The sequence below is a fragment of the Eucyclogobius newberryi genome, unplaced genomic scaffold, assembly GCF_026437365.1.
Source record: "Eucyclogobius newberryi isolate DKJ021-1_F unplaced genomic scaffold, fEucNew1.0.hap1 SCAF_15, whole genome shotgun sequence".
NCBI classification, from domain to species: domain Eukaryota; kingdom Metazoa; phylum Chordata; class Actinopteri; order Gobiiformes; family Gobiidae; genus Eucyclogobius; species Eucyclogobius newberryi.
In genome coordinates, this window is record NW_027315779.1 from 26,962,603 (window position 1) to 26,975,985 (window position 13,383).

The 13,383-nt window shown below is 39.7% G+C and overlaps 1 protein-coding gene across 1 annotated transcript; it reads right to left on the bottom strand.

The window, feature by feature from the left end:
* Window positions 1-3,149: 3,149 nt before the first annotated feature.
* On the bottom strand, window positions 3,150-12,761 carry LOC140361195 (uncharacterized). Its single transcript, XM_072446915.1, has 3 exons — window positions 12,520-12,761; window positions 6,542-6,662; window positions 3,150-5,088 (listed from the first exon to the last, which is right to left on the bottom strand). The coding sequence occupies exons 1-3, from the start codon at window positions 12,698-12,700 to the stop codon at window positions 3,579-3,581; spliced, it is 1,812 nt and encodes a 603-aa protein (XP_072303016.1). The 5' UTR covers window positions 12,701-12,761; the 3' UTR covers window positions 3,150-3,578.
* Between the last annotated feature and the right edge of the window lie 622 nt (window positions 12,762-13,383).

Below are 13,383 nucleotides of genomic sequence, written 5' to 3' on the forward strand. Positions count from 1 at the left end.
ATGGATGGATGGAAATTCTAAGGGGAGAATGAGTAGCAAGGCTGTCCCCTGGTGGACAGAAGAGTGTATTGAGGCAGTAAAGGTGAGAAATAGAAGACTTAAACAGACTTGAACACACAACTTCCAGAAGATATTAGAATAGAAAATATATGAATATGAATAAATATTCATACGAATAAATGAATATACGTAGGACTACTCCTCTGGGAATTGTATGGGAAGGAAAATGAGAGGGATTAGAAGAGAGGGCATAACAGCTGTTAATGTAGTAGAAGCAAGTGGCTTCAAAACGAGGCCAAAATGGCCGTTTCAATACGACCATCACTAGAGGGTTGTTCCAATTGTTGTTTTTGTTTTGTCGCTTGTTGCTCTGAAACTCTAAAGTGAAGCGATCGCTCGAGGGTTTTTCACTGCAGTATCAAAGAACTGACCACTAGTCCAACTCATGACAGGTTTAAGCTAACAACATCCCATGTAGTAGAAAAAGCTTCAGTTGTAGTCATCTGGACTCAGTTAGAAAAAATAATTTATTTTCTAACTGAGTTATTTTTTCTAACTGAGTCCAGATGACTACAACTGAAGCTTTTTCTACTATGGAACACGCCTGGACGAATGAGGGATTACACCGACAACATCCTATGTGTTTATTTGAATAGATCCATGTAATACAAGCATTACAGCAATCCATATATTTGAATAGATTGGTGTATAGGATACAGAAGACTTCATGCAGCTCATTAGACTTAAACAAGACTCATCGTGTCTGTTCAGCACGACCCTCGGGCTCAGAGCTTTCGGAGCCGAGTCCAGCAGCTCCTGTTTCCTCTGGTTCTCCTGTTTAGAGTCACACAGTTCCTCCTCATTCTCCACTATCGTTCTTTCTGCAGTCGCAGTCAGCCACGCAGTCACAGAAGTTCTCAGAGTTTGGTCTTTGGACATTTTCACAAAGGTTTTTGTGAGTAGCACAAAACGTGCTTTTTCTTCTACTAATGTTGTGATAGTAGTTTTCACGCTACTAAAGCGCATCATCGCCATCGTTCGGTATGGAGTGTGTACTGCGTCACCGTTAGAGGCGCTGTCCGAGCCTTTTTCATCGTTATTACTATTACTATTATTATTCAGGATATCAATTGACAGAAAATCAACATATCACATTAACATATGATATTCAGAATTGATAAGCACAGCTAATTAAATGTGTACATAAGAAAACTAAAAGGCAAAAGGAAAACACATACAAAGAACACAAAGACCATGGGAGGGACATTTGTTGAACAGTTCATTATTTTTCTTGTTATTCACATTTTTAATAGTATCAATAGACACATTTAAATCTATCAGAAATGTTAAATTTGGGGGTGTTTTGGAGAATTTTGTTTTGTGTAAATTAAATGTTCCTAATAGATTACCAATTAAATTGTTATATAATCAAGGTCATTGTAAGTAAGGTTAGTACATGTTATAATGTCCTTGATAGAAAATTCCATATTTTACAGCAAAGTTGTTAGATATAAATTGAGATGTTTCTTTCCAAACAGGACCAAAAGAGATAATGATATTTTCAATTTCATCATCACAAAACGTACAATAATCTGCAAATTAGGAGATTATACAGTTGTATTGATAGATGTTATGGAGGATTATTTCATCATCGTTTTTCATAGAGTTTTTTAATTGATTTGTTTGTACATTTTATATGTGTTAATATTTACTGAGAATAACAATCGGTATTGTAGTACTGAATTCCTGGTATTTTAGGTGATACTTTGTTCACATATGTATTCCAGAAGAGATTGCTGTTATTACATCCTGGAATTCTCTATATTTGACAGGAATTGATTTATCGTGTAGATCATTATACATCTGATCCAAACATAAGGCCTCATTTATCTTCTTTGTATAGACGTTGTATTTTAATGATTATATTGCCATTATTCTAAATCATTTTCTTGTGGGAGATAAATAGTGAGTATAGTTTCCACCAGTAAAGTGAGAGAGTGAGTGAGTTGATAATTTGATGGGTCATTTAGACAGTGTATTTACAGCTCATGAGAAACTTTAATAATATGCAAACAAATATCGTGTGATATAAATTTCCATCAGGATGTGGGATTTTCTACATATCTTTTTAACCTTTGACCTAAAAGGTTTGATTTAAGTCAAATAAATAAATCATTTTGGGCACCTAATCTTTCTCAGCCAATTACTTGTTTTTCGAGAGTGTTTTCTGTTTTCAGGTTCATAAATCGTATTCAAGATTTTAATCTAATAAATACTTTTCGAATACTTTGAAATACTTAAATACTTTTTTTTTTTTTTTTTAACAAAACAAAACACTTTTTTACCCAAGAAGGGAAAAAAGCAGCCAAGAGGAAAAAACATTACTTGAACAGAAAAAATACAACAGTTATACACAATACAGCGTGCAGGATCAGATGTCCAATCATGCCTGAGGGGTGTGGACTGTTGAGAAGTAATAGAGTACAGCATATATAAAACAATAAAAGAAGAAGAAAAAGTATATTCCTTTTCAGGAAACTAGTGCAACCAAAATATATAATTATAAAGAACAGACAAAAAGTGAAGAAGCGATGAAATGTTTACACGCATTCTGCACAAAAGAGTATGTTAATATGTTGTAGTGTAGTGAGTCTAACCTGTCCTGCACGTATATTTACCCTCAGAGTATTTGACCACAGACAAACAACATAAGTTGTGTTCATAAATCACTGTTTGGACAGAAAATGAAACACAACGATGACACTTTTTATTTGCAGTAAACTGATTAAATACCTTTATTTTGATAATGACAGAAAACATAACAAACCATAAAACATTTCAATAAAATGCAGATAAGAGAGAAAACAACAAAATACATAGTTAACAAGTGAAATCATAATCAATCTTCATCTGACCATGTAGTAGATGCTGTTGGAACACAATCTGCCACTGTCATAATATCACCATTATCATCAACTACCTACATAATTTTAATTAAGTTTTTATAACATAAATATAACATAAATATCATTGCCTTCAATATTCTATTTCACTTTTTTGTCATATTGGTTTGCATAGATTGCATACATCACATGCAATTTCTTCAACATTTCCACATTTCTTTTGTGTGGGCTTGTTTGGGAGAAAACATTAGCCGTGGTCACTCCCACCACTGTCTCAGCTCGGCCTGTTACGATAATGACTATATCGACTCATCATTCGGCAGGTAAAAACATGCACAACATGTGCGTCTGATTTTCTGAGTGTGTAAAAGCAGAATCCTCCTTCACAAAACTCATGATCAGTTTCGTATTTTACATCAAATTAACATGAAAAAAACAATGAGATATTGTTGAACTGATCTATTTTGTAGAAACATACAAGTAGAGATTATTGTCTAGAATTATTGCATCAGTAAAATGATACGCTAAATAATATTGTTTATCGAGATATTTTCAGGGCGATATTCTGTCAAAATAAACTATCACGATGTGTTGTCGGTATGAAATGGTTTTCCAGTTGTTCCTGTTTAGGCTGGCATTTCAACACGGGAGATGAGTGACAAATAACATGGTCCTTCACCTGTGTGTTCTCATGTGTGCTACAACTTGACAATTCTGGGCAAATGTTTTGTTACAAATTGAACAGCTGAAAAGTTTCATGCCTGTGTGAATTCTCATATGCACTGTAAGAATACACTTTCGGGCAAATGTTTTATTACAGATTGAACAGCTGAATGGTTTCATGCCTGTGTGTGTTCTCATATGTATTGTAAGAGTACACTTTCGGGCAAATGTTTTATTACAGATTGAACAGCTGAATGGTTTCTCACCTGTGTGTGTTATCATGTGTATTGCTAGCTGAGCCTTACTGATACATTCTTTTGTACATAATGAACAGCTGAAAGGCGTCTCACCTGTGTGGGTTCTCATATGCACTGTAAGAGTAGACCTTTGGGCAAATGTTTTATTACAGACTGAACAGATGAAAGGTTTTTCACCTGTGTGATTTCTCATGTGTAGTGTAAGATGAACCTTATTGGCAACGCTTTTCTTACAAATTGTACAGCTGAAAGGTTTATTGTGTATTGTCATGTGTTTTGCAAGATAACTCTCATGGGAAAATATGTTGTTACAGATTGAACAGCTGAAAGGTTTCTTGTCGGTGTGTGTCGTCATGTGTCTTACAAAGTCACCTTTTCGGGCAAATGTTTTATTACAGATTGAACAACTGAAAGGTTTCTCGTTCGTGTGTATTATCATGTGTCTCGCTAAATCCCCTTTATGGAAAAAGTTTTTCTTACAGATTGAACAGCTGAAAGGCTTCTCACCTGTGTGTGTTTTCATATGCAAGGTTAGATTACGCGTTTTGGCAAATGCTTTATTACATATTGAACAGCTGAAAGGTTTCCCACCAGTGTGTATTTTAATGTGTTCAGCAAGGTTACCTTTTTGGGCAAAGTTCTTCTTACAAATTGAACAACTAAAAGGTTTCTCGTCTGTGTGTGTTACTACATGTCTTGCAAGATGACTCTTATGGAAAAAGTTTTTCTTACAGATTGAACAGCTGAATGGTTTCCAACCTGCATGTTTTCTCATGTGTTCTGCAAGACGACACTTAAAGGCAAAGTTTTTATTACAGATTGAACAGCTGAAATGTTTCTCACCTGTGTGCGGTTGAGACCCAAATCTCTTTGTACAAACAGAGCACTGGTGTTTCTTCTCCTCAGCTCCTTTGGCTGTTCCAGACATGTCTCCAGTGTTCACATTAGACTCTGGTGCAGATTTGGGGGATAGACCTGATTTTTGTACAGCTGTGCTTGAGTTTCTGATCTGGATTTGGTTGTAGTGTTCTTCATCAGCCTCTGTCTCCTTCTGTGCAGCTGAACCTCTGAGTGGAGCTCTCCAGTCTTCATCATTGTCAGTGTCAGAAGAGTGCTCTGTATCTCCTTCAGTCTCTGAGTGGAAATGTGGCTCTGAACTGATGTCCTCTCCCTGTGTTTGCTCTTCTTTGGGCTCAGTTTGTGTTTGTTGGAGCAGTGAGGATTCTTCTGTCTTCACAAAGACAGCACTCGACTCAGGGACGGAGCTGAAAGGGTTTAAATAGGTTTTAAATATAATAAATGTATCATTATAAAGCAGGCACAATATGCAGCAGCTATTGCAGAGGCAGAGCCAGGCATATTAAACATCCAGGGCTAAGCCCAAAAAGAAAGAGGGAAGTCATTGCGCAATACTTTATGATTGATAAATGATTTGAATGTGTGCTTCTTGAGATATGATTTAGCTTGTATAATATTTGTAGAAAGCAAAAGTCAGTCTTCCCTTTGCCTCAATGAGCTCCTGTTTGTCCTGTAGTTGTTCTGCTTTAGCTTTGTAGATAAATAAAACCCTCTGAGCCACTGCTACACTGTCGACCGCAACTAATTTATCGTTAGAACGATCATGCTGTTTGCATGTTGTTGTCTATTCTAGGTTAGAGTTAGTCTAATGTAAAGATCCCACACTTGCTACGCTCTCTCCCACATGGAGCCAATCACACGCGAGTTCAGCAGGTAAGCAGAGCCAGCATCAATCAGAGATGGAGAAGAGCATTTCAGATGGACAGCCAGAGCAGCCAATCAGTGCTCAGAGCAGGGATCGGTGCAGAGGAGAGGCTCAACCTCAGCTCTGCACAAATGACACATTTTCACATCAAACTGTTGCTGTTGAATAAAATCTCTATAACAAACACTACACACTGTGAAATCTATGACTTAAAACATTTTAAACATGAAAAAAACATGATGATTGTATTAAGGTCAGTGTGGGTCTTGATCCCGCATCGCCCACACCCCATGTATCGCTTTACCTGCTGAGCTAAACCAGCCAGTAACTGGAATTATGCTTAAATTAAGCAGAGAAGCAGCACATTCCTGTAGTTAAATAATTTCTTGATATAGCTATTTTGTTACAATCTGAAAATTACCAAATTACCCTTTTTTAAGACTCAAAAAAATAGTAGCTATATATTTATATAATAATAGCTGTGATTGTGGTGATGGTGATGTGAACTTTCTGAAGAAGATCTAATCAAAATTGTGAAATTGAGATAATTTACTGAGTTCATATTGAGATAAGATAAGATAAGCCTTTATTTGTCCCACAGAGCTTAAGGATTTTTTAAAATCTTTCGGGGTTTGTTTTGGGTCTTCTTCTGGGTCGTGCGTAGCACGTCACTGGAGCATCATCTCTGATTGGCTGCGGCGGCGCATCTGCCGCAGAAAGTTGGACAAAGCTGAACATCTCGGCGTCGACGCTTTGGGCGCTCTCGACCCTCGGACGCACGTCCAAAGCGCCAAATGCATATCTAAGAAGGGAGTCCCTGCTTAGACAGCTGCCCCCGCAACCCGGCCCAGGATAAGCGGAAGAAAATGGATGGAATGAAATTACAAAATAGATTTTAAAAATAAATATAAATACTTCTTTAAAATATCCACAGGAAATTGATTTGATTTGTAGAAAAACTAATCTAAATGTTTGTAAAAGTGTTTGAAACTCACATTTGCAGCTGTTCTTCTTCCTGTTTGATGCTCTGTTCTTCTGGCTCCTCTTTAATAAGTAGACTCTCTGGAATTTCCAGTTTCAGATCAGGACCAGGACTCAGAGAGGGGAGCTGGACACCTGCAGGACACAATGAAGGAATAAATGTGTTAACTGTTTACGCAGACACATCTATTTGGCTGGGTGATTTCACAAAAAAAGTAAAGAAGATCAGACTTTATTATCAAAAGAGCCATTTTGCCCCCTCTTCTACCAAAAAAATCGTCAGGAGCCGCAAAAAATAACAGAGTGTGTAAACTTTTAAAAGTTGTCATCTTTTATTTATTTGACCCGTTACAACCACTGAATATAACAACAGAAGTGCTGTGTGCATTTGTAGGCGTACTTTGAAATAAATTAAACTGTGAACTGTAGGCCTATTTAAGTCCTTTATTTGTGTAAAGGTAAAATAAAAACTACCCCACTTTGATATAAATAATACATTTAGCAGCAGCTTAGCATCTTTAAAAATGAATATAAAATTAGGAGCGTCTTTGACAAGCCCATGTCAGTGTTTTCTGGTCCTCTTTGGGTTTTTTGCTCAGCCTGCAATCAACCAAGCATCTGAACATACAACAAAACTACATCATCTGATCAGAGTCTGAAATAAATGTTTAAATGCTATTGTTCTTGCCTGTTTAATGTGATTTTTGTGTCTGAAATTCGCTGCAGATCTTCCCTATGTCGGGGCTGTAAGATGTGACTTTAATCTTTACACAAGACTGGAGGCTCTCATCTGTGAGGCAGGAGCGGAATTTGGACTTTATCAAGTTCATGCTTGAGAAAACTTATTCTCCTAAATATGTTGACCCAAAGATGGACCGGACTCCAAAGGCATCATTTTTCATGTTAATATACATGTCAGGAATGGACTCCATGTTTCAAAAACAAGTTTGTCAGGGTGTGTCCATTTGTGCTCTTTAGCGTGAACAGCCTTCTGACGAGCGATTTCTTCAAGCTCCGCCGTCAGGGATTTGAACTTATTTACCCACATCTCTTTATCCGCTATGTCAGCCAGTTCAATTTCTAGATCAGGCTTACTTACTCCGATGAATGCAGCTGTGTTCAGAAAGGACGGGTCGATGTCCAGCGGTGTGACAGGGAAAGAAAGAGTAAGTTTCTCCTTTCTGAAATCATTGAATCTTTCTCCAAATGCAGCTTGCATTGCAATGACGGCACGGTAAAAATAATCAAACTATTTGATTGTTCGCTTCTTTGAACGCTCTTATGGGGGGAGTGAAAGAGCGTACCTTTTTGCACATCTCTTGCAAACACCGTCATCTTGCGCTCAAACGCGGAAATATCCTCCAGCATCTGCAGGGCCGTGCTTCCCTTTTCTTGGAGATTTGTAGTAAAACTTCCCCAGCCAATTCTAGTCTTCCATTTCAGAATTGTTTCAGGATTTAAGTGCAGCAGGAGATCTGAATATTCGTTGCCGACTTCTTCCAACAATGAACAAAACTAACGGTGGCTCAACCCATTCGCAATTATTTTGTTCACCATCTTGATAAAGAGGTTCATAACTTCCGTACATTCAGGGGGGAATGTTTGTGCGCACAGTGCTTCTTGGTGGAGGATGCAGTGAAACGTCATCAGCTCTCAATCCAGTGACTTTTGAAGTAACTTCACAAAGCCCTTTGTGCTCCTCTCATACTGGGTGCCCCATCAGTAGATACTCATTCCAGGTGAGTGGTCTTTATTCCTTTCGCTTCACAACAGCTTCACAAATGTTCTGGCCCCAACTTTGGCTCTTTAGCGGTATGAGTTCAATCAGTTCTTCCTGCGGCCCATCAGAGTTGACATATCTGCATAACAGTGCTGTCTGCTCAACATCGTTTACGTCACTTGACTCATCACAAGCAATTGAAAAAGCTTGAGCTAAATTGATGTCCTCAATTTGCTTACTGGTGACGTTTTCTGCCATGTTCGTGGTCCTGAGGCATTTATTTAATTTTCCGAACAATTTCCTGCTTGTTTTTACAGTCAGAGAAGATGCGCTGATATTTTTATGAACGAACCTTTCATATATTCTTTCTCCAGAGCTGCCACAAAACCAGCAGTGTTAGTTGCCTTGAAAGATAGTTTACTTCCGAAATTGCGCTCTTTCGCTCATCTTTGGTTGGGTATTTTCGGCAAATGCAGAGTGCTTGTTTTGGAAGTCTCTTTCAACGTTACATTTTTTGTTGTTCAATATCTTCTCGCCACATAACAAACAGCAGGTAAGCCAGCGTCATTGGCGATGAAGGCAAATTAATATGTCCACGCTGAATTAAACTCTCTATTTTCTTTCGGAACTTTTCTTCTTTGGGATTTTTTCATGGTTAGGCCGGGTGCAGGGTTCGCACTCTACACAAGCCGCCAGCACGTAAAGGCGAAGGCTGATAACGTTATGCGACTGGCGTATATTTTCGTTGACAAATTAGAAAAATTAGATGGCATCAACTCAAACTCCAAGATAACTGCCCAACAAAATAAACCAATAATATAAACAAAAATTAATTAAGAAATACCTTTTATTTATGTTCAGGAGGAGGGGACGGAGCACGCATTGGTGAGGCTAATCTACAAATTGTACAGAGAATTGAGGGCCAGGGTAGTGCTGCTGCGGAAGAAGGTCAAGAACACGAAAAGTAAGATCCGCAATTTTGTGTCCAGATCCTGTAGGAACAATCAGACTTGTGGGAGTCCTGGCGGGAGAAGGAGACGACACTGAAAGTTTCCTTGAGAAGGAAATCCCAGAGCTCATTTCGGGATCAAGAGTTGCGGTTCCCCCAATACAACAGAAAGAGCACATCACCTGGGCTAAACATGACAAGCAGCTAATAAACCACGAGGCCTGATAATGAGGTTTCTTAATGAGCATGTGAAAGAACGCGTCATCAAAGTAGCAAACGGAGACCTCCATTACAAAGGCAAAAGCACCTTCTTTACCCCGGATATTCCGTACGAAGGTCATCAATGAGAAATGTTTGATCACATCTGTGTGTAATTCAAGAAGAGAAAACTGAAGCATGGGTTTTTGTTCCTGGCGACTCTTCTGGTGAAGGTAAAAACCTGAGCTCAAAACACCAGCAGAGGCAAAGGTCCTCCTCAGGAGGGTGCGATACACAGAACTGAACAAGAGAAGGAGCCACCAGCGTGGGTCATGTGACTTAGTGATGCCGTATTGAAACAAGCGTTTTGGCACCGAGATTGTGAGACAGGCCCCCACCCTGGCTGTGTTTAACTTTAAGCTAAAGACTGTTTAGTTTAGCCGCGCCTATGACTGAAACACTTTTACCTGTTTTTTAATATTTGAAATACCATGTGTTTTATGTTTCATTGGTTTATTGTGACTTTGTAGAAAAAGAGTCAGTAGTAGTCATCTGGATTCTGTTTATTAGGAAAAACAAAATGTATTTACACTCACCCGAGAGTCATTCTCAATCTGCAAATCAAGAACGGGAACCCAGATATGTATTCTACTAACCCTCTTTGTTAAGTATCAGCCCTTTAATGGGCTATCAGCGCCTCATCACTGCATTGGATAGAGTAAACTACATTGCTCTATTTTTGTGTCGGCATCTTGTCCTTAGGATGAACCAGTTTTTGTCTAAAAGTGTTGCTTGGTTTAAAATAAACAGACATTGCCTCAAAACTTTTGCTGCGTGGATGACACATTTGCAACAAACAAGAAAAAAGAGCTGGAAGCCTTCTCAGAGCTGATCAATGCTGTGGACCCTTATATCAGGTTTACAAGAGAAGATGCTAAGGAGAACTGCTTGGCCTTTCTTGATTGTTCCACTATCAGAGGAGAGGAGGGGAAGCTCTAGATAGAAGTATATAGGAAACCTACACACACGGATCAGTATCTGCTCTTTGGCTCTAATCACCCACTACACCATAAGCTGTGAGTGATCAGAACTTTACAACACAGAGCACAAGAGGTGCCCACTAACTCAGAGGGCAAGAGGAAAGAGGAAAACACGTTCGGAATTCTCTCTCAGACTGTGGATACCCCGCTTGAGCTCTTAACAGAGTGAAGAGAACTAAAAAGTAGGACAAAAGGGACAAAAGGGAAACAGAACATAGAAGGAGGCGTGTTTCTATCCCTCATGTCTCGGGACTGAAAAACTGCAAAGAAATTTTAGACAACACGAAATGCCTGTTTATTTTAAACCAGGCAACACTTTAAGACAAAAACTGGTTCACCCTAAGAACAAGATGCAGACACAAAAACAGAGCAATGTAGTTTGTAAAAAGCGGTACGTAGGAGAGACTAAACACCACCTGATAAAGCCTCACAAGAGGATTTATCAGCACAGAAGACATGCAAATTCAAGACCACAGAGCACAGTGCATCTTCATCTTGAAGCTACTAACCACTCTATCGAAGACAGTGAGGTGAAAGTTCTAAGCAGGAGAAAAGATGGTTTGAAAGAGGAGTTAAAGAGGCTATTTTTGTTTTAAAAAAAAGGAAACAGTGGTTTCAAGGTTGAATGGATGATTTTTTGGCATAAATTTGAGTCTTATTTCCTCGTGGCGTGGACTTCCGATTAGTTCAGCCACGTATCAATCATAAAACGCACCTATCGCTCACCTGCAGCCGCGTGCGGATCGTCCCACATTTCCGCGTGTCTAAGCGCATTGATCTATCATAATATAGTTCCCTCAGTGACGGGACAAAATGAAGACGGAGAAAGACAGTTCGAGCTGACTCATAAGTAGACTGAAATCTACGGGAGACGAGATGCGATGCGCTCCGTTGCACTAATAAACAAACGCACGTGTGTGTTGTATCAGTCCACACGGGGGAGTGCGCATGCGCACTTCCGCCTGCGTTCTCAAATCGCCCATTGCGCCTTTAAGATTCAACCTTCAATCTGTTTATAATGGAATTTTGCAAAAGAAAAAAAAGTAAGCAAAGAGGCTAGATTGATTGAGAGAGTTAGTTTCTGGTGAAACCAAAAACATCCTTTATCAGGAGGTCCCGCCCAGTGGGCAGGGCCAACTCAGAGTAGGATAAATATCCGAGTTCCCGGTCTTGATTAACAGATTGAGAATGACTCTTGGATGGAAGTGCAGATGACTTCAACACATTTTTTTTATCTACAATGGAACACTCCTGGACAAATGAGGGATTACACCGACATGTTTATTGTGACTTGCACTGTATTGTGTTTTTATGTGATTTTTATGTTGTAAAGCACTTTGAATTGCACATTTGTACAAATTGTGCTCTATAAATAAATTTGATATGATCCAATATTACCTTAATATTAAAAGAAAAATTGTTATTTTCAGTACATTGCATTGGAGTGAGCAAACATCCTAATGGGCTTTGTGATTGTGGGAATCCTGAAACTATATCATGTTATGTTGTCATGCAGCAAATACAGCAGAGAGAGAAGGCAGCTCTTTAAGGAGCTCGCTGACCTCGGAGTCAATGTTTTTTTCGTATGCAAAGCAAGATGAAAAAGCCGTTCTCTTTTTTTCGTCGTTCTGGCTTTTATTCAAGAATCTGACGGTATCTATTCATACCGGAAGAGGGCAGCATCGCGCCTCATATCTACAGCCTCGCGGAAATAATTAGAAGAAGAAGAGGCTAGCTAGGCTAGCCGCTCATTAGCATCGAGCTCCCGTTCTTCACAAGTCCGCACTTTTCGTGTTGTCAGCAAGAACGTACTTGCCGAGAACACACGTACTTGCGTTCTTGAGTATTGAGAAAGGGCCATGGTCTTATTTTTGTGAGTCTTTGGTCGCTTGTTTTGGTCAGTTTTTCAAAGTCATCGTCGCTTGTTGCTCTGAAACTCAGAAGCGATCGCTCGAGAGTTTTTCGCTGCAGCACCAAAGGACTGACCACTAGTCCAACTCACGACAGGTGAGTGAATAGATTGGTGTCTAGGATACAGAAGACTTCATGCAGCTCATAAGACTTAGGCTCATAAACAAGACTCACCGTGTCTGTTCAGCACGACCCTCGGGCTCAGAGCTTTCAGAGCCGAGTCCAGCAGCTCCTGTTTCCTCTGGTTCTCCTGTTTAGAGTCACACAGTTCCTCCTCATTCTCCACTATCGTTCTTTCTGCAGTCGCAGTCAGCCACACAGTCACCAAAGTTCTCAGCGTTTGGTCTTTGGACATTTTCAAGGGTTTTGTGAGTAGCACGATGTTCGATACGGGCCGCTTCTTCTTCTTGTGGTTTTCTGGCGGCACCAACGTTTAGGTGAACATCCGCCACCTACTGGAGTGTGGGCCAGAGGATCTACGTTTCTACATTGTCTTCTTCAAATTCGTTCAGATCTGTCTCCCTTAAACATTTAAATGACATTAAACTCCCCCTTCTGTACATTTCAATATATGTTAAATTAAACACCCTCAAAATCTCCCTCTTTATATTGTAACTACTGCAGTCAGGGCCGGCCCTTCCACTAGGCCGTATAGGCAGGTGCCAGGGGCGGCACTGCAGGGGGGGCGCCGCCCTCTGGGTTAAACTTTTTTTTTTTTTTTTTTTGCTTGGCGGAGTTTTTTGCGCCCCCTTCTATGTATCCAAACACTATTTTGGAATTGACAAATAAATCTAACAAATTGTTATATATGTGTTTTTTTGGGGGGGGGCGCCAGGGGAGTAGCTCGCCTAGGGCACCAAATGTGCTGGGGCCGGCCCTGACTGCAGTGCAAAAGGACATGTTCCACCGTTTTATTCTACCTTCATTTGATAGTTGTGTGGCCCCTGCGGCCCTTCATCCCAGCACCGCTGCTTCTCTGATACAACCTGAGTTTGATAATAACTTTCACCTCTGATTTACTGAAGTCTGCCTCAAAAA